Source organism: Artemia sp. Qi Xiang Cuo, chromosome 10 (genome assembly GCF_049724085.1).
Source record: "Artemia sp. Qi Xiang Cuo chromosome 10, ASM4972408v1, whole genome shotgun sequence".
Lineage (NCBI taxonomy): Eukaryota > Metazoa > Arthropoda > Branchiopoda > Anostraca > Artemiidae > Artemia > Artemia sp. Qi Xiang Cuo.
The window spans coordinates 35305770-35325806 of record NC_142803.1 but is presented as its reverse complement, the minus strand read 5'-3'; the positions used below and the strand labels follow the sequence as shown (position 1 = coordinate 35325806).

The window sequence follows — 20037 nt, the reverse complement described above, 5'->3', positions numbered from 1 at the left end:
AATAGCTTAATATTGTAATACAGCCCTTTTCAACAGAGGGACTGTTATGATGGCTGTTTTCCCTTATCTATTGGATATTTCTAGTGAGTGTGCTCAAGGGCTATAATTTACAGATTTAGGATTCCACATAGGCTTATTGCTTTGCTATAGGAAACAGGTTTAAAGAAACTTGATGCCTCTAATGGTCTTACTAGTGTTTTATTTTTTCCTATTCCAGCTTATTCAAATGCTTTTCAGTAAACCAGTAATATTTCCAGAAACAATTCAGGATTTTTTATTGTAAGCATCCTAAAACCTTCCGATTTTGGTGATTCTTTTATAAATTAACATTTTACATTGATTCCAAATGTTCGTATTGGAATGCTTTCGCGCTTGTTTGCGACTATACCACTTTTAATGTAGCACAGTGCTATCTTTATTTATTTTATTCCCATTTATTAACTTATTACTCTGCATCTGCTATTAAAACTTAGCAAATCAAGACAATGTCAATTAGAACATATGAATAAAAAAGGTTATGAATATCCTGCTTAGTCTGAAATTGGATTTTAGCCACTGCTAACCAGTTTATTTGCGGTCACTGTTGGCTGATCCACCACTAAAGAGTTTATACTCTCTGTCGGTCGACACGAGTCACCGAAAAATTATTTAGGGTAAATTATAAGTTAGACATAGAATCCAAACAATTAAATATAACCAAGCATTGTGTTCTTGAATGCAGGAATAAATCCAAGAAAGTTGCAAAGATCACATCATCGCTGCTAGGGTTGCAGCAACCGTAAACTAGTAAAGCGCAAACCATGGCCCATAGTAACCAAGAGTTTATAAATGCGTAAAAAAAAAAATGTTTAGTGAATAAAAATGCTATTTGTTGATGACTTAGGAATGAGAAAACAAATTTATGGGAATTTTTAACAAGAGCCTGAAATCCCTCGAAAATGGCATCGGATTGTAATGAAAAGTCTATCATTGGAATTGGCAGGATTGAAAACCTCCAACAGCAGAACTACACCCCCCCCCCCTTTCTCACCTGGAGCAACATGGTAATTAATATTTGCGTGGAAAACACTGCTGCGTCTTTGTTTTTCTTGTTTTTTTCTGCCGCTAGTGGGGCACTGGAATATCCCAGAGAGTCGTTTAAGGGATCATTTAAAAACCAACATTTGTATCTACCTACTTTTTATAGATTTAACATGGTACATTATAGTAAAATGCCATATGTCACCCACAAATGAGACTTGGGTGCGATTTCCGGAGTGGAAAGCCTGGGAAGTAGAAAAGCGTAGCAACATAATCTTTATGGTCAAAAAACCCTGAAACTGTGGTTTACAACACCTCTTCTTATACATTTCCCTCCCAGCCCCATCAATAAGTCTCGTAAATTGTCTGCTGACAATCAGAACTGAAAGGCCTATGCGACATCACAGAGAGATGTTTAATGCTGCAATTCAAAGCTGTCGATCATATCAACGTGCGTTTTACATATTCGTCTATAATGTTGCCATAAATTGCCAAATGTCACTTCCCCGCGATTTATGGTGTGAAAGGCTGGGAAGCATAAAAAGGACTCTATGATACTATCCATGGTTTTAATGTCTTTCGGTTTTCTAAAATATGAATAAAATTTTCCGATATTGTACGGATTTAACAGAAAAACATTTCTAATTATAAAACTAATATTTCATAATTTCAGTAAGAGTCTGAAACCCTTCAAGTATGATGGATCAAACCCGCTAATAAGAAAGTCCACTCGGTGTTTGCTATATTAAAAACCATATGGAAACAAGCAAACCATCTGTAGTCAACCTTCAAATTAATCTGCTATCTCGATTAATGTGGCATGTGTTTCGGATAGGAAATAGTCAATATTTATATTTGGGTTCCTTTGTTAAAATTTAGTGGTTAGCCTTGTCTGAAAGAAACATGCTAAACAAATATAAGTAGTACCATATTTTACGCTATTTCCAAATATCATGGTCACTTTTCGAAAGACGCCACGCACCCCCTTCCTCTGATGGTTCCAGCTATAGTCTAATAATGTAATTCTCCTTTAATTGATCTCATGATTGGCCATAGGCAGGATCATATCCAGGATTTTTTTTGGGGGGGGGGACTAGAAAAAACTTTAAAAAACGCATCACAACTTTGTTTATATTCATTTTGTTTCGTTTTTACGAGTTGGACAAACATTTTGGGAGGGGGGTAAACCCCCTGACCCCTCCACTGGATAAGGCCTTGGTCATAGGTACTCTGTTCAAATGGGTTTTACAGTTCAGGCTTGATGAAATTTAGATTTGCATGACTAAGAAAAATAGAATGGTGAATATAAATGTTATTTGAAATAGTTTTAAAAGTGTATTACACTGGAAGAAAACATGATAATATACTTAATAGAAACTTATTGCATACTTTAATGCAAGAATTGCGTTGTTTTAGTGTGTTCTGTTTAGATTTTATATACGAGATATTTTTTTAGATTTTACATTTTATATACGATTATATCAAGAACCGTCAGGGAGAGGGTGCATTGTAAGAAAAGCGACCATGATATTTGGTTATATCTGTAATTTTAGAATTTCAAAATTCTTAGCAGTATTGCTGCAAAAAATTCCAATAACAATAAAACTAATTTCCTTAAATTTCATTAACTACTCGCCAAAAAGTATGTGTAACTTATAAGAGTTGTAACTGGCACTAGTATCGGCAAAAAACCATCAATGCCATCTATCGTTTGGCGTTTCTTTGCATTCTTTCAGAGTAAAAATAAGAATATGTAATTTAATTTGTGTAGTTGGTAACATTAGTGTAGGAATAAGTGTCTTATCTCAGTTTTTGACAGAAAAACGATTGCAAAGTTTGAAAAATTGCCAACGGACGCCAAAAGCTAGATGGTGTTGATGTTTTTTTGCTGACGCTAGAGCCTGTTTCCACTCTTATAAGTAACCTATAGTCTTTGCCACACACAATGAATTTATTAATGTCTGTCTGGATTCTAAAATGTCTACGTATTTCGCATAAAATAATTTTTCGTGAATAATTGAATTTTTTATCTTCCTTGGAAATGTCATGATCAATATACCCCATGGACTCATCATGTGGCAATAATGCAGTTTTGTTAATGAATCTATAAGAGAGATGTTAAATGAAACCTTTTTTGAATGCCCTGTTTTAATTAAAATTCATGTAAAAAAATAACTACGAAGTCTAGGATTTTGTCTGGGTGAATTACCTAGTTTATTAGTCCTAGCCGAACCTGCTTTAAGTTGTTTTATTGCTGTTATTGTTTGAATGTTGAATTTTCTTATTGTAATTGTTTTATTATTGGTTTTACTTTTCCTCGTTTAACGTAAGTTAGTTTCATATTTATTTTCGTCAATTATTGCTAAAGACGGCTGTAAAAGTCAATATATCAATTATAGGGGAGACCAGCCCCCGCTCGCAACTTTTCTGGTTATTTATTTTTTGTAAACACAGTTTCCGAATGTAAATAATTCTGAAAGTTGCCATGTTCTATTATAATAATTCTTTTCATAAATTCAATTCTGATTCAATTTCATAAATAATTCTGAAAGCAGATTGGCCCACGTTCGCCACCGCTTTAACTCAAGTCAAGAAAAGCTTTTACTCCTCTAGAATCTAGAATTCATGTTTGGGGTATCTCCAAATAAACTTCCTGACGAGCAATGTTTTTGGATTAGCAGAACAATGGGTTACTCTGATGTAGTCCGAAAGTGGAAAACCAGGGCCACCCCTGTTTACGTTTGCCACAGACTGGACCAAATTCACCACCGCTTTAACTAAAGTCAAGAAAAACTTTTACTCCTCTAGAATTAGTTCTAGAATTTGTTGTTTATCAGATTTTTAATTGTCTTTCAGAATTCAGACACAAAAATAAACAGGCTTAGGACAGTAGTCTATTCAAAGACCCATATTCCCTAAATCAAATCCTAGCTAAGTTTACTGTTAACGGCCATATCATTAGATGGAACACTACTACCGACTAACGCATCTTGTATCCTGAAAGGTCAACACCAAACTTCAGCCTTTCTTCAAGTCTTGAAGACCCACCCGAGACTGAGGGATTACCTAATCTTCGGACTTTAAGACGCACGATTCTTCTTCGGTAAGCACAAACTTGCTCGGTTCTACGCACTTCAAGAATAGAACATCAAGTTCAGCTGTATATTCCTTCAAAACTTTTGCAGCAAGGAAGCACTTTGCACTCTTTTTACCTGCAAGTCCAACTAAAACAAAGTCACCGACTTTTATTGGCTTCTTTCCCACATCTTCCTTGTCTTCTCCTTATCTCTTGTCTCCTTGTCTCCTTGTCTTCCTTGTCTCTCCTAGCTTAAGACTGTCCTCACTCTCATCGTCAAGCTCCCTCTCAACATTATCAGACTCGCTTTCACTCTCGATAAACAATAGCTTGCTTGCTTCTTGCAATCTAGCTTTCTTTAAACTCTTCTTCTCCTGGGTTTTCTGTTCTTTTTTCTCTTTTCCGCAGCTTTCAGTTCCTCTTCGTGGCAGATTCTTTCCTTCACTAGGGTATCAGTCAAAATTTTGGTAGTCTTTTTTTCACTGCATGTCTGATTTGTTTTCTGGGAGAACCTTTCAGAAATGGAGACTCATCTACTAGTTCAGAGAAGTTTTTTACAGGTTGTACGTCTAAAGGGAATATTGAGAAAGATTGGGTATCATTCTCATGGTTGGTGGGCTGATTAGCCGCATCATCATCAGCAGAAGAAGCAATGGGTGATGGAGGTTCCATGGCACCGTGGTTCGAAGTTGATGGTCAATCAGAGACATATGAACTGAGGAACTCATGATCTTTGAAAATCTTGGGATTGAAAGGGAAAACACCGGTGCAGCGAAAACCGCTGATTATGTTTTCTGGGGTCACTGCTTTGGGATACGCTTTTCCAGACAGCTCAGAGATCTTATACATTGAGATATTTTCGTATTTATGCTCTGTTATAAAAGTCACAGATTCCTTGTTGTAGAAAACCTTTGAAGAAAACATAACTGAACTATCATGTGGTTGCAGCTTAAGCTTTTGCTAAGTCAAGCAATTCATTACTGTAACGACTAATGTGATTGTCAAGTATTAGAAGCACAAGATTAGCCTTACTCGGTCTTCCATGATTGATAAAATGGTTCATAACTGCACACATAGTAAGATTCTCCATAAATAGAAATATCAATATTCTGCCCTCTTTCTGTTGACGTTACCTTGCCTACCTGTTTTTGTCCTTTTGCTGCAACAATTTTCCCTGGCGCGTGGACTGTTGATAGTCCAGTTTCGTCTACATTTCAAATATTTTGCAATGTAAATTTGTGGTGCTAGTATGCATCACAAAGATGTTCAAAAAATCTCCCAACTGTCACACGATTGAAAGCAGTTGCATGACCGAGACTGGTTGCTTCAGGCGCTCTTATAGTAATATGTGGGTGTCTTGCCATAAAACCGCGGTACCTATCTTCACCTGCAGCATTTTGATTGTCGCTCATTTGCTTGCCCATGAATTTGAGATGATAAGTCCTTTTGCAAGAGAATAACTGCAGGCAAGCTGACGAACTTCAAGCGGTGTTGAACCATAATGCGTATGGCACACGACTTGCAAGTATTTAGGAAGAGCATTTTCTTGTTCTTCTGTAAAGATCTGCCTTGTAGAATAAAGTGTTGAGAAAAATGAGAGAGCTAGAAGCTCAATATCCACATGACGCTTATCAGTCTTGGTGTCGTATCCCCTCAGAGTTGTCCGTGGTATTCCATGTTTTTTTGCAGCCGTTTTCTTGTTCTGTACAATAGCTTTGATTACAGCAGCTCTGACCAGCGGTTTTATTTTTAATTTAAGTTTATTTTTAGTTTCCTCACAAAGCTATTTTTCTGGGCCAAGCAAGGTTTGATCCAACCATACAGAATTTTCCAGGCTAAAGTATATGGGATTGTCGTTTCTTTATCGAGTGCATCGGACAAAATATGAAGCAATTATCAATGAAGTATGTTGCAAAAATTTAGCTTTCTAGGTTCACCAGGCCCAGATTCTTCAGTCCTAGAGTGGCGAATCAGGGCTGGTTTTTTTATGGCGAACGTGGGCTTTTTCCCTCTTCGGAGAAAAATCAGTACTTTCCAGTTGTTATCGTAGATGGTGGTAAATATCTATCATTAATAGTTTATTAAGTCTCAGAAGTTTCTATCGACATAAAAAGTTTTTTTCTTACCTTTACGCTAGAGACCAACTTTTTCAATTTTCTTTAACACAAAAATTTACTTTCCAAGCCCTAAAAATCACCTTACCATACAAAACCTGGAAAACGGGGTTCAACTCAAAGTTGGATACATCCAAACTTTCGCTACTAGATGGCAACTTAAACGCTAAATTATGGGAATTTTTCCATTGATGGCTCCCTAGTTAAATGCAAATGACGAACCTACATCCAAACTTTCGCTACTAGATGGCAACTTAAACGCTAAATTATGGGATTTTTTCCATAGATGGCTCCCTAGTTAAATGCACCTGATGAACCTGGGCTGTGGCTAATCTGAGCTGGCGCCCCTGTATTGTGGATATCATAGCTTTTCCGCGTTATTTCATCTTCCTTTTCGTTGTCATAATTTACGCTACAATTTCCAAGAAGTTTTCATCCATCTATCTTCTAGGATGCTCCTCTAGATATCCATGAATTATCTCATGTAATTCACCTGTTTCGTTTTGTTTTTATACCTTCTCCCTCCCTCCCTTGAAAAATTAATTCTTACCCTAAACGAATTTCTGCTTATGGGGCTATCGAAACCCGGCAAGCATTTTTCATATTCCTCTGTATTAACGTATACTCTATATCTATACTCAGATTGTTATTTCTTTCTTTGGAAAAGGAGATTTTTGAATAAGGTGAAGCTATGGCCCTAATTAGCTTTTTCGATGGAACAGATGGGCTTCGACAACATTTTTCGTGGGGTGGAGGTCTAGAAAACAGTTTAAATCTTTATTTTAATCTGAATATTTTAAATTTGGCCAAAAAGGACTTAAATTCCATCTCTATAAATAGTTGGATAGTAGAAATCCATGGTTCCTTGTACTGAAAAAAAAAATCAAGATTAAAAAAAAAAATTCGGACTCGTATTGTAAGCCGAAATAAGGATATATAAGAATTAATGTAACTATTTTTAAATTTTTTATGTAATTTATGCGACATAAATTCAGTATTACCAGTGTATGTATCATGACAAAAAACCATGGGTGCCTTGGGCATTTCCTCGTTATAGGTGTGACTGAGCTCCTAGGATAGTTTATTAAGCCACCTGCAAGTAGGCGAGGGGAAACCCGGACGAAGATATTTAAAGCATCTTATTGGGGAATCTTTGGAATTTCTTAAATCTTCGAAAATTACTTGGCAAATGGCCAAAGCTGAATTAAACAAGGGTAAAATATAAGTAGGGTGTTCCCCAGTTTGTTGGGGTCTAGTGGCATAACCTTCCTTAAGACAATCTTTTGATTATCCGAAGGCAACAACCACAGAGAGAGTCCTAAAAATACACTTTGTCGTACGTAGATTAATGAACTAGGATAGATCCTTGTCTGTTTGTAATCGGAGTGTGAAGAAATTGTTGCTACTGCATGTTTCAGAGACGACTGCAAACTGCTCTTGGACGCTCTTGATGCCTCTAGAGGTGTAGGAGGGTCTAAGCTCTAAGTAAAGGTTGGGACATAACTCTGCGATGAGCTTCTAGCAGTAGTAGCAATTTTCGTGCGACTCGCTTTCCTAAATCTTCTTTTTGTTCCCCTTTCAGACAATGTGCTGTCACATTATGGCTATTTTGCTGACCATACAGATGAACCTGTAGTGTTGGGTGACATTGGTACTTCAACCGACTCTGCAACTGAATCTACCATCGCTTCAACTCTGCCCAATGAATCGACGAACTCACCAACTGTCACACAACCCCAACTTCTTGAAGTTTATAATGATTGTGGAACTCAAAAAGGTTGTTTCGGGATACCAGAGATGTGTGAGACAGACAAAAGCTGTGACGTTTTGATGACACATAGGAAAGATGGCTCTGATGGTTATGAATTTGAAGTCTTGGGTGTATTAAATCAGCCTGACAACTCATATGTCGCAATCGGTCTCTCATTTGACGCAGGAATGGTAAACAGAAACAGTATTATATAGCTATGAATGACTCTTTTGAGTTACTTATGATTCAATTTTAGAGCCCTTTTTAAGGGCACCATACTTAAAAAAAACTCTTAAAAAAAATTCAAGCTACACGTAACGTTGCTGCGAGAATAAGCAGGTGGATCGTTTCCTAAAATCAAAAGGCTAATTAATTTCCAATTTATATTTTTAAAAGAACTTCCAAATATGTTCTTCCCTAAGTTGTGATAAAAAAAACTATAATCCGGTCCTCGTCTACAATCTTAGTTGTTCAGCCATAAATGAATTAAGTGACTAAATTCGTAAATTTTAATGCTTAAAAATCTTGAACGTCTGCGGCTTTGATTCTCTAAAAACTAAAGGATGATTTTTCTGTGTATTTGGCTTCTTATTTTTTGTAAAATGTTCTGTTCATAGATAGTCGGGCGAACATCTGGATGCCAATATGCCCCTCTTAGTGACGCAACTAGTTGTGAAACGTGTCGCTCTCTTGGCTTTCTTACCTCAAATTTTTTCTTATTTTTTCTTGTTAAGCTGGGAGATAGTAAATTATAATGAGTATTAGAAGCGGCACTGGAAGGACAAATAGACTTTCATTAGACAACAACTATATTTTCTTTTTAAGTGTTAGGTTCTTCCTGTCAGTACTTTACTTCTTATATCTTTATTCTATTGTTTACTCAGCTACCAATCTGAGATTTAAACCCTCTGTAATTCCGATGCCTCTCATATTAGATTTCTTCTATGTAATTCCTTAAAAAATACTACTACTAACAACTCACTGCAGCAGTAAAACGCCTGATGCCAACACAGCTACGCACGCTCCTCCTCCATTCCAATCTATTCAAAGCCTTCTTCTTTACACCCTCACAAAAAGTTTCCACTTCTCTTAAATCTTTCCTTGCTACATCCTCCCAACCCATTCGGAGACGACCCGCTTTTCGTTTGGCATAGATGGTTTGCCGACAAGGACTTCATCCACAGAAGGCGCCCTAGCCATCCAATCCTTTCTCTCATTATAGCCCTAGAAGGCAGGAGTAAAACACATTTTTCGTCCAACTTACTATTTCAGAAACGGTCAGTAAGTCGGGAACCCCAAACAATCCGTAGGCAATTTCTCCTGAAAATACAGTGCTACTCACACACATGCCGTTTTCCCTAATGAGTGCCCTGACGAGGATAGGCTGGGTATATAAGGTTGGAGCTGTTCCGGTGTTGTGAGATTGTATGGAATCCCTGTTCCGTCATAAGTTCCTTTCTCCTATACCCGACAGAGAAATCCTGCTTGTGTCACCCCATATTGATATCAGGGTGGACATTTTAAGGGTTTTCCTAACCAAAACTGCGACTGCTAACAGCGCTGCAGGATGCCCTTTAGGAGTTGCACCCCTCGAGGAAATTTTAGCCCAGTAAACGGCATAAAATTTGCACTGGATTCTGATGAATGGATAATTTTTCTGGGTTTCGTTTGTTTTGGTCGATTTTTTGGGGCTGAAAACCTCTTCCTAGCTAAATTATCTATTGTGGTTTGCCTCCCCGTAGTAGCATAATATTTTTAGGCACTAATTCCTTTAAAATAGTGCTGTATAAACTGATTTTGAAACAACTCCCTAAAACTTTGTATTGATAAATAATGCCACTGAAAAAAAATATTATCTATCAATCAAATGGCATGCAGGATTTTTGTTCGGGGAGAGGGGTCACGCAAAAAAAAACTTCTAAAACGCATAGAAAATTTGTTTATATGTATTTTTATTGTCGGACAATTTTTTTTTTTGGGGGGGGGGGTAAAGCACCGTAAACCTCCTTCGTCCCTTTATACGGCCTTGCTATCATTAATAAATATCGTACCTTTATCGCAGGAATTGCCATAATTAGGTGTTTTAAACTGGTACTGGAAACATATATCTGAGGGAGTTACTTTATGCATGGCATCTATTTCTTCCATTTCTTCCAGTAAACGCTCAACACAGCTGTAAATCATGCGGTAAGTAAACTCAAGGACAAACAGCTTACATGGTGCTCGTAATATTTCTTGCACAGTGAAATATATACAAAAAAAAGCAGTAACGATAGTTCCAATTGATATTTTTTTATCATCTACACCGTAAAATTGTTGATTGGTATGAAGTGACATAAAGACAAAAAAAATTAATCAGGTATTAAAAATATAGTTCAATTTGAATGTCTTTTCTAACTGTAGTTGTTTTTATTGTACATTTTTAAATTAAATCTAGTCTTTAAGGTAGAAAAAGCGTCCATATATGTAAAAACTTTTTTAAGAATATTTCTGCACTATATTTAACAAACTCTTTTCTATTTTAGGGCAACGATTCCGTCACAGAATGTGTTTATTTAGATCAGAGCTTTGAATTATATCATTCGTTCAACGAGCCCGTCTTGGATAATAAGAGGCTACCTGAATCAGTGAGTTTCCAGACCTTTTATTTCAAACAAAATTGCTCATTTATTCTTTACTCGGAAAATCCACGCTTATATACAATATTTCGCAAAGATGTCTGCATGCCCATAAACAGAAGACTTCGGTTGTGTTTAAATATTGAACGGGGTGAATTTGTCATTGGTGACGGTGCAAGCTGCAAAAAAAATTAAAGGTAAAGAATACAGCATTGGACTTTACAGTCCCTACTGGCAGTACTGATGTTCAGTTCATAGCCTTTCAGCCAGGAAGTGCAACGGGAGGTTGTGGGCGAGTCATCCTGTGCTTTCGCACACCCTTCCTGTTTACCTTCTCCAGGTTTCTCCAGGTACCCATTTAGAGGTGGGTCGACTCTGGCTGTGTGGCGAACTTTAAAACTAAACAGTGGTGAAAAACACATTGACGAACGGATAATTTAGATTTAAAACAAAGGGACTTGAATATACGACGGAGCATTGTAATCTCGTCCTTTATTTTGCATGACTACCAAGATTTATGAATGATAGTAGTTTTTTCGGTGTTTGTTAATTAAACGAAACATTCTCAAGAATTACGCTTAGGTTAGATCTCACAAAACCGGTTTCATAGCCACAAAGACAAGTGACGGATCATACAATGCATTGGACTTGTATAATTTGGACTATATATTAGCACATTAGGGGGTAAGGGTTAGGTTAGGACTGCTGTCCAAATTCTTAACCCCTCCCCCTACCCCTTCTAATGTGCAAATATAAGTAGAGTGGGGAGCGCTACTCCGAACAGGGCTCCTTATATGGGCATAGAATACGGACGGGGCACCAAATATGGGCATAGAGTCCCGTACGAACCACGTGGTTTATGGTTTTCTCAGTGAGAATGAAAAAACAGGAATTTTCTCACTTGAAAAACCAGGAATTTTCTCACATTTATGTATGTTTTCATGGACGGTTACGTGTGGTGTTCAATTTATTTGATGTTTTTCTCGGATGTCAACATCAATTTATGGATGTTTTATGGTTTTCTCTGTGAGAATGTGAATAACAGGAACTTTGTGACATTTATGTCTATTTTTCATGGATGGTTATGTGTGTTGCTCGATTTATTTGATGTTTTTCATGTCTGTTTTATGGAAGATTTATGTCTGTTCGTTGTCAGTGAGAATGGACATGCTCGACGTGAATGCTATGAGATTGTTTGGCTAGTCTAACCTGAGAACTTGATTTACATAATCGCTAGGGGAAATTATTGATTCACGAAGGGGGGAATTAAGAAACATTATGGTTGCTTTGATCTTTAGGTGAACCTAGCCTGTAAACTTGATTTACATAATCGCTAGGGGTAATTATTGATTCACGAGGTGGGAATTAAGAAACAAACATGGCTTCATTGTTGTTTGGTTATCTTAACCTGAGAAATTGATTTACATAATCGCTAGGGGAAATTATTGATTCACGAAGGGGGGAATTAAGAAACATTAAGGTTTCTTTAATCTTTAGGCCTGAGGGATTTATTTATTATTGTTGTTTTGGACAAGTGCATGCTAGGGATGAATGTCAAGGTGTCCTGGAATAGGAAACCGGAAGTACATGCGTCCTTCTCAGCCAATCAGAGGGCTGGTTACGAATGGTTTTCCCCCGTTACATAACAATTCACCCTTGAGATTTCGTATATAACGGGCATGCAATGTGATTAAATTATCAGAAAGTTCCAGAACACAATGGATAGAACACATGAAATTATTGATGAACTTGAAGCCTTGGTAGCCACAATTAGCAATGTGTTTAAATTTTCATTTTTTATTTTAAAAATAAATTTGTTTTCCGTGGTTTCCCTTTAATATTTTCTGGTAAACCCCCCCCCCCCCACATACAATACAAACATCACTTTACAATCTTTATACTCACTAGGAAAACATAAAATATATTCTTTTACCCTCAAAACCTACCCCCATTGTCTTACAATCAAATTCTAGCAAAAAGAAATAATTTTCTTTAGATAAAAGATATACTTTCTATATTGTGATTTAAAGTGTCTAATGACTTCCGTCACTGTTGTTATTAACAAGCTCGGGGTTTGACATACAGCTCCAGCGCGAAGGCTATCATTAGCTCTGACCCTATTTTAAAGCATTGATCCTGCTCGTTAGCAGTTTAGTTTCCATAGATTTCACAGATTCAAAAGGACGCGACTAAAAACATGTTTTTATTTATTTGGATAACTGAAAAAGAACCATAGATCAGATCACTGCTTCAATGTTTGATTAAATATTCACATTTTCAACGTTGAGTCTTAGGGGGGATTTTCTTCAAACAAACTCGGCCGGCTTTTGAACGGCTCAGGTGAGCCGTAATTCTCAGATTCAAAAGGATGCGATATCTTTCGGTGGGGGGGGGGAGGGGATATTGGCCCAGGTATGTTCGCAGGGATATTTTCCGGGAGGGTTCTTTTCCGTGGGCTGTTTTTTCTGGGGGTGTGATAAATGCCAACTATCGAAAAAGGATATGGAAAGATAAAAAGTACCGTTAATACTTTAAATGCATCAAACAAGGCATGCTCAATGCAGATTAAAACCAGAAAAGAACAGAAACGCCCAAAAATAAGAAATTAGGTTGACTTTTATAGACTGAATTTTGAAAGGCTCAGTGAGCCGTAATTCTTCTTTCTCAGATTCAAAAAAGGATGCAATTAGTATATTTCACGAAATTTTTTTAAGTTGTGCTTTCTTAGTGATAAATGTTTTTCTAGACAAAATTACATGGATGATGATACTAACTTTCTTTCTGTAAAAAAGGGGCAAATTATTTTGATACTAATTTTTCTCTTCTTTTTAAGGCCAATTATGAAGAATGTGTGCCCCCTCCTTCCAAGAAAGCCAGAGAGGATGAGGCAGACCCATCAGTGCCAGCCCCAATGCAGCCTGGCAGAAAGTTAAAGAGAGAGTGGGCGGGTAACTACAATGCCGAAGCTATGCAAGATCGTGAAATAGCGGGCCCAGTCGCGCAAGAACATAGCGCTGCCGCCCCGTCCACCCTCCAACGCACGCTACCCGGGCCTTCAAGAGCTGCCCCACTTATGCAAAGTCAGGAAGTGGCCCTCCAGCATGCACTACCTGGTCCTTCGGGCACCCAAGTGCAGCCGGGATATGCAAATGTAAGCATTTTTTTCCTACCTTTCATATAGAAATATCTATCAATTTCATCCAACTTTTATAGGCCATTTCTACATGCAACATTTTTGAACACTGCGTAAAAGTATATCTCAGCGGGAATAATGAAAGATTTTTTCTCCCCAAATGAAATATAATGTTATCCCTTTTGAATCATGTCAAGTGCATGCATTCACCCTGCTAAATTAGATTAGTGAAGCCAAAAAAGGCACTATATTCTGGTCATAGTAAGGTTAGGTAATTTCTATTGTAATATAAACGAATGGTTCACCTTGCCTCTACAAATATTATAAAAAAAAAAACTTTATATCTGAATGAGTTGTGTATCATGACACGAGAAGGTTATCCTTTTCAAATCATATTTTTTTTTCCAAAGCAAATAAAGAGTATTAATATGACATTTTATTTGGAGGAATTGTTTGAGCAAAATCAAAACCTACTTTCATGTTTTAGATTGTAAATATCTTATATTAAGGTGGGGATGGTGCAGAGTCCAGGACGGGTCGGTGGACTCAAGACGCCTTGTAGTACGCACCACGGAGACGCGCCGCGATGGCTGGCTCGGGGGGGGGGGGGGGTTTAATAGTGGAAATTGGGAAGGGGTGGAGTTGTTTTAAAAAAATCAAATTTTCAATTCTATGTAAAGCGGCGTTTTATATTGTAAATATCATATATTAAGTTGGAAATTGGAACTTTCAGAATATAGATAGTTGAGGGGAAAAGTGAATTAACCAAATGCTACTATGTGCATACTGCTACTACTACTACTACTACTACTAAGTACGTTTTTAAAAATACGTCAATAATAATCCAAATTCTAAACAGTAGGGGTGATTTGAACACTTTGAAAATAAGCTATTTTTTCATGTAGAGGTTGCTTTGGTTCTAGATTTGCAAGACCCTCAATTTTCGTAATGAGGAGGAGGAGATGCCCACACTGTATCCCCCAACAATTCAACATTGGCTGATATCATTGACGTACCTGTTAAGATTGAAGAGTGTGTAGATTAGTTTCTTTTTTAGGTAGGTCGTAGCATAGTTGAACTGGGGGACTTAAGCCAAAACCCCTTGAAAAGTTTAGACGTTTTTACCCAGGAATTAACAGGTAACCCTCAAGCCACCGATACTACAACGACTCCACTTCGAACAACTGAAGTGGAGCATTCCCCTGATATTGTTGAACACCTTGGGGGTGGGGGTAATATCCCAGAGGGGGCGGGGGGAACAACTCTCCCCGATTTTCAGCTGTCCAACAGAATTTTAAATAATATAGTTGTTTTCACTGCAACGTTTGGGGATCCCTTTAATACACTTATGGGGGGAAAATTTGTTTTTGACCCTGTAGAAATTGTGCATTCATATGTAGACAAAAGTAGTTCACTTCTGGAGAATCAAATTCAGCTTTGGGGGAGGGAATCACTTAATGTTTCCATTTCTCTAAAAGTGTTTTATTTGATTGTTTGAATAATAGAGGATTACTATCATTTTATACAGTCATAGAGGAGTTTGGGTTATTCAAATTTATAAAATTTTGGAGGTGATTTCATGGATTGGGTCGATCAAATTATAACGCATCTCGAGAACTTTAATGAAAATGGGAGTGGCTCTCTAGTTCTTTTTGTTGAAAATTTAAGTGTTAATATTTGTAAATTTAAGAAAGATTTTATTTTAAGAGGGGGGCATTGGGGCACGGGTACAGTTTTAAAATATAATCCAGATCTAGAAGGTTGTCAAGGTGTCCAGCGGATTTGTTTTGAAACAGGTCAAAAGTGTTTCAGATATGCTTTCCTCATATCAGTATTCGAGCCTCTAGCTCGGGAAGCTACCAAGACAAATTTAAACAATTGGGCTGCACATGGGAAGGAAGGGTCCCATTTCCCCATTGTAGATTTTTCTTGCCTAGAAGGAAAATACCCAGTAACGCTTCGATCCATTGACATTTTTGAAAGGGCTAATGCCCATTTAAATATTGGCGTTACTTTGGTACAATACGAAACAGAATTTGAAGATGGGGTTCGTTTAAAAAAGAAGGGGGTGGTCTTCCCCGTAAGGGGTCCGTCAGTTGATTTGGTTAAACACTGGGTTTGGTTGTTATACACGCCACCTAGTCAACCGAACACAATCGGGCATTTTAACCCTATCACTGACATTAGTAGAGTTCTGGGGGTGGTAAGCATAGGGGGGAACGTTTCTACTGTCCAACATGCTTCTCACAATTCCGTAGTGATATAAAACTACGGGATCATATGAAGCATTGTAGCCGCCACGGCTACCAGACAGTGGAAACGGTTTCAGGGGATAGGGCTATTCTACGTTTCAAAAATTTTCAAAATACCCTTCTCCAGTGTGACAAAATATCTTTAGACTGTGAAGCTAAGCTGGTGGAGATGAATGACCCTCTATTTACAAACCGAGTCAAAGAACATCAGGATATTGCAGTGTCCTACGCCCACGCGCAAAGAGACAATTCTAACACCATGCAGTTGTTAGAAATAGTAGAAACATTGGATGAGGGAGATGAATGCATGGTCAAGGCACTGACTAAACTGATTGGCACGGCTAATGGTGCTATTTCTCGTTTGAGAAATACCCATTATCCAATGGTGTTGTCTGCAGAGGATCGTCTCGCGATTAAAAATCAAACAATATGTTGGGTTTGTAAGGGAGAGTTTGTAGAGGTGGAAAAGGGGACTCACGGCAAAAGCGGGGGGCGGGGAAAGTCAGAGATCATAATCATTTGTGGCAGGAAATATCCTCGGGGGGTAGTAATTTTAGGGGGGTAGCGCATCAATCGTGTAATTTAAATGTTAGCCAACAGTTTTTTATCCCTGTTTTTATTCATAATTCCAATTATGATTTAAAATTTATTTGACCGGCACGGGCACGTATGCAGCGGGAGGGAGGGGGAGTAGATTGTCCATGGGTAAATAGTTCATTTATCTATAACATAATTCACAAATCGGCTGAGAAGTTGTTGATTCTCGAGCTGAAATGGCAGGCAGTGGATAATGGGCATATGTGCTGGAATAAAATCAGGTTTTTAGATTCCTTTAGTTTTTTCCCCAAGGCATTGAATTAATTGATTCAAGTGCAAAAAAGCGACAATTTTGATAGCTTTCCCTTGCTTAAACAGCACTTTCCAGACGGTGAAATGTATGACCAGTTGACCTGCAAAGGTATATATGCATACGACTATTACTTTCCTGGCGCACGCTTAAGTGAGGAGAAACTACCTCCAATTGAAGCTTTTTACAATTCACTGACCAATAGTGAATGTACAGCCGAGGAGTATGAGTTTGCCAAGAAGGTGTGGTCCAAGGGGGATTGTAAAAATGGGTGGGATTATTGTTGACTGTACTTGGCCAGTGACGTTCTAACTCTGTTGGATATAGTCTGTAAGAACACAGACCAAATCTATTCAGAGTTCAGGTTAGATATAGGCTATTATTTTTCCACACCCCATTTAGTTATGTATTTAATTTAAAAAATTAGCAGGTAGTAAATAGGTCTAATGACCGATGTATATCAGTACATTTTTGTATAGCTTTAATTGAGGGGAGGTTATGTTTTTCATGGGGACCGTGTTTATCAACTGATCCCAGCGGTCAAAGCACCGGTGCAAAGTCAAATGCAGTGTTCTTGGACATGAACTCGATGTACCCCTCGGTAATGTCCCAGTACTCTTTGCCATGTGGGAACTATCAATGGCTTGAGAATCCTTGTGAGTTCCCCGACATTACCACCGTCGAGGACAATGGGCTACAAGGATGGTTCTTTGAAGTTGATGGTCACATTCCGCTGGCGCTCCACGACTCAGTCAAAGATTTTGTCTTTCCCTGTATCAATCGGCCCGTGAGCAGGGGCTCTCTGAGCCCCTACAATCGTTCATTGGTTGAGGATATGGGGATGCACTGGACTCCCTCCAAACAGAAACTGATTGCTGATTTGGACCCTAAGGAGAATATCGTTGTTCACCATGTGCTTTTGCACTGGATGGTGAGCAATGGTTTCAAGATCACCAAAATACACAGGGTCCTGCAGTTCAATCAGCGACCCTATTTGAAAACGTTTATCGACACCTTTGTCAATAAACGCTCTAAGGCAAACTCACAGGTGGAGAAGGAAATGTACAAGCTTATTCTAAATTCAGTATTTGGCAATATGTGTGAAAGTTTTCGTACCAGATCTCAATGCGATGTTGTGACTGACCCACGAGAGGGGGCACGAATTATAGCCGATCCCAATTTTACATTGTTCACAAGCATAGAGACCGTCATGGTTCTTCTACACAGGCGAAAGCGAAATGTAGTACTGAACAAGAATATTGCAGGCGGCAGTTCAGTACTGGAAATTTCAAAAAAGCTCATGTTGTCGTTCTTTTACCATGTGTGAAAGGTGCACTGGACACGGGAGGGGGAGGTTCAAGTTTACTATGGGGATACAGATTCTCTGCTGTTAAAGGTAAATGGGACTGAATTGGATTTATTGGGTGATTTGCAAAATGGGGTGCACATCAGCTCGCGGATGGATTTCACCAACTGGAATCCATCTCTCTACCCCGAGTTGGTGAAACGTCAAGCCCCCAACCAATTATTAATGTTAAAATCAGAGACGGGGAGTGATTTGATATCCAGGGGGTGTTCTCGGGCCCCAAAGTTTATTGCATGGAAACTCATAGTGGGGATGAAAAGACGGCGTGTAAAGGGGTACCTATACATTTTGTAAAGAGTAATTTTAACATGAGCGTGTACAGAGACTGTGCAGAAAGTAGCCTAGTGCCGAGAGCCCAAGTGCTTGCAATTCGCTCTCTACAGTATAGAAATTATACTGTGAGAGTGGAAAAGAATGCAATGTCGTGTATATCCGACAAAGTCTATGTGTTCGAGAATGGTGCGACTTTCCTACTCCACGGTCACTACCGTATTCCAGACCAAGTTGAATGCATAGACTATCGCAATCAACCTGGTCTGGATAAATTAACCTAACCAACTAACCACCACCCCAACCTGTTCATAAATTAACTAATCCCAATCTCACTAACTTAACCACCACCACCACTAACCCATAGCAGTGACGACAACTATTCTTTTTCCACCGCCGCTCCCGGAGGGTGGGGGGGGTCCCTTCCTGCGGCCGCCCAGGGGGGGGGTCCCGCCCGCGGCCGGCCGGCCGTCGCCCCCGCGGCCCTGGGCGGGGGGGGGCACCACTTTTAAATTCACCGTAATCAAGTTTAACTGTGCTACTCGCAATTTCCAAGTGTGTGTGTATTTTCTGTTGTACAAAAAGTGTTGTATAGAAAAGTGTTTGTTTTTTTTTTTTAAAGAAATATGTTTAAGTTGAAAATAAGTGCTTTAAAAGATGGACAGAAAAGTGTTTTTTTAAAGACAATAAGTGCTGCTGATGGACAAAAAGTGTTTTATATTGTACATAAAGTGTTATCGTTGTTCATGTTGAACAAATAGAGTTTTCATGTTGACCATGAAATTTTGTCAACTGTTCTTGTTGAACAAGTGTTATTATTTTTATCGTTGTGCAGTTCATGTTGACTGCAAATATTTGTTTTCATGCAGTGCCGAAATAAATGCTGCCATGAAATATTGTTTTTTTGTTGTTCTTGAATAGATAGATCCACGGGGAAAATTACTACTTATTCATTGAGCACATATGATTTACAGTTAGTTGTAGTCCGACTGTTGTCAACAGCATGTATCAATTTAAAACACCCTTCAGATCGTTTCTGTGTGGGCCCTCAATGTCGGTGAAAACAACGCTTTTATATAGAATAATTCGAATTTGCGATAAAAGTGTTTTGGAAAAACCGAAAATAATCTACTATTGATATACTAATTTGCAAGGGTCCTGTGCTAAAATAAAATCCGTTGACGTATCCATACCAATGCAATTTATACGAGGACTTGATGTTTTCAACATTATTGAATCGAACTCGTGGTTGATTATTGATGATTTGGCTGAATCCATTGAACAGTTCTCACAGGACATGTTACAACTGTTCACCGTTCGCTCCCATCATGAACACATTTCCGTTACTCTGGTTCTACACAATCTGTTTCATCAGAGCAAATGTATGCGAACCCTTGCTTTGAATTGCACCGTCTCTATTATCTATCGAGTCGTTCGTGATTCTAGCTCGCTCATAACTCTCAATAAGCAGATATACCCCGGCGCTCCAAAATTTCTGTTGTCAGCGTACACTCAGGCGACTAGCAATCCCTACGGTTATATTTTGCTGGATCTTAATTAGAGCATGCCTGAGGATCTACGTGTAGTCACC

The 20037-nt window shown here is 38.4% G+C and overlaps 1 protein-coding gene across 1 annotated transcript in view; it reads left to right on the top strand.

The window, feature by feature from the left end:
• Positions 1-20037, top strand: part of LOC148947703 (uncharacterized) — a 196440-nt gene that overhangs the window by 117120 nt on the left and 59283 nt on the right. The window contains exons 8-9 of the mRNA XM_089095381.1: positions 7793-8151; positions 10486-10587. Coding sequence (XP_088951507.1) covers positions 7793-8151; positions 10486-10587 — 461 coding nt within the window. The remainder of the gene's footprint in view (positions 1-7792; positions 8152-10485; positions 10588-20037) is intronic.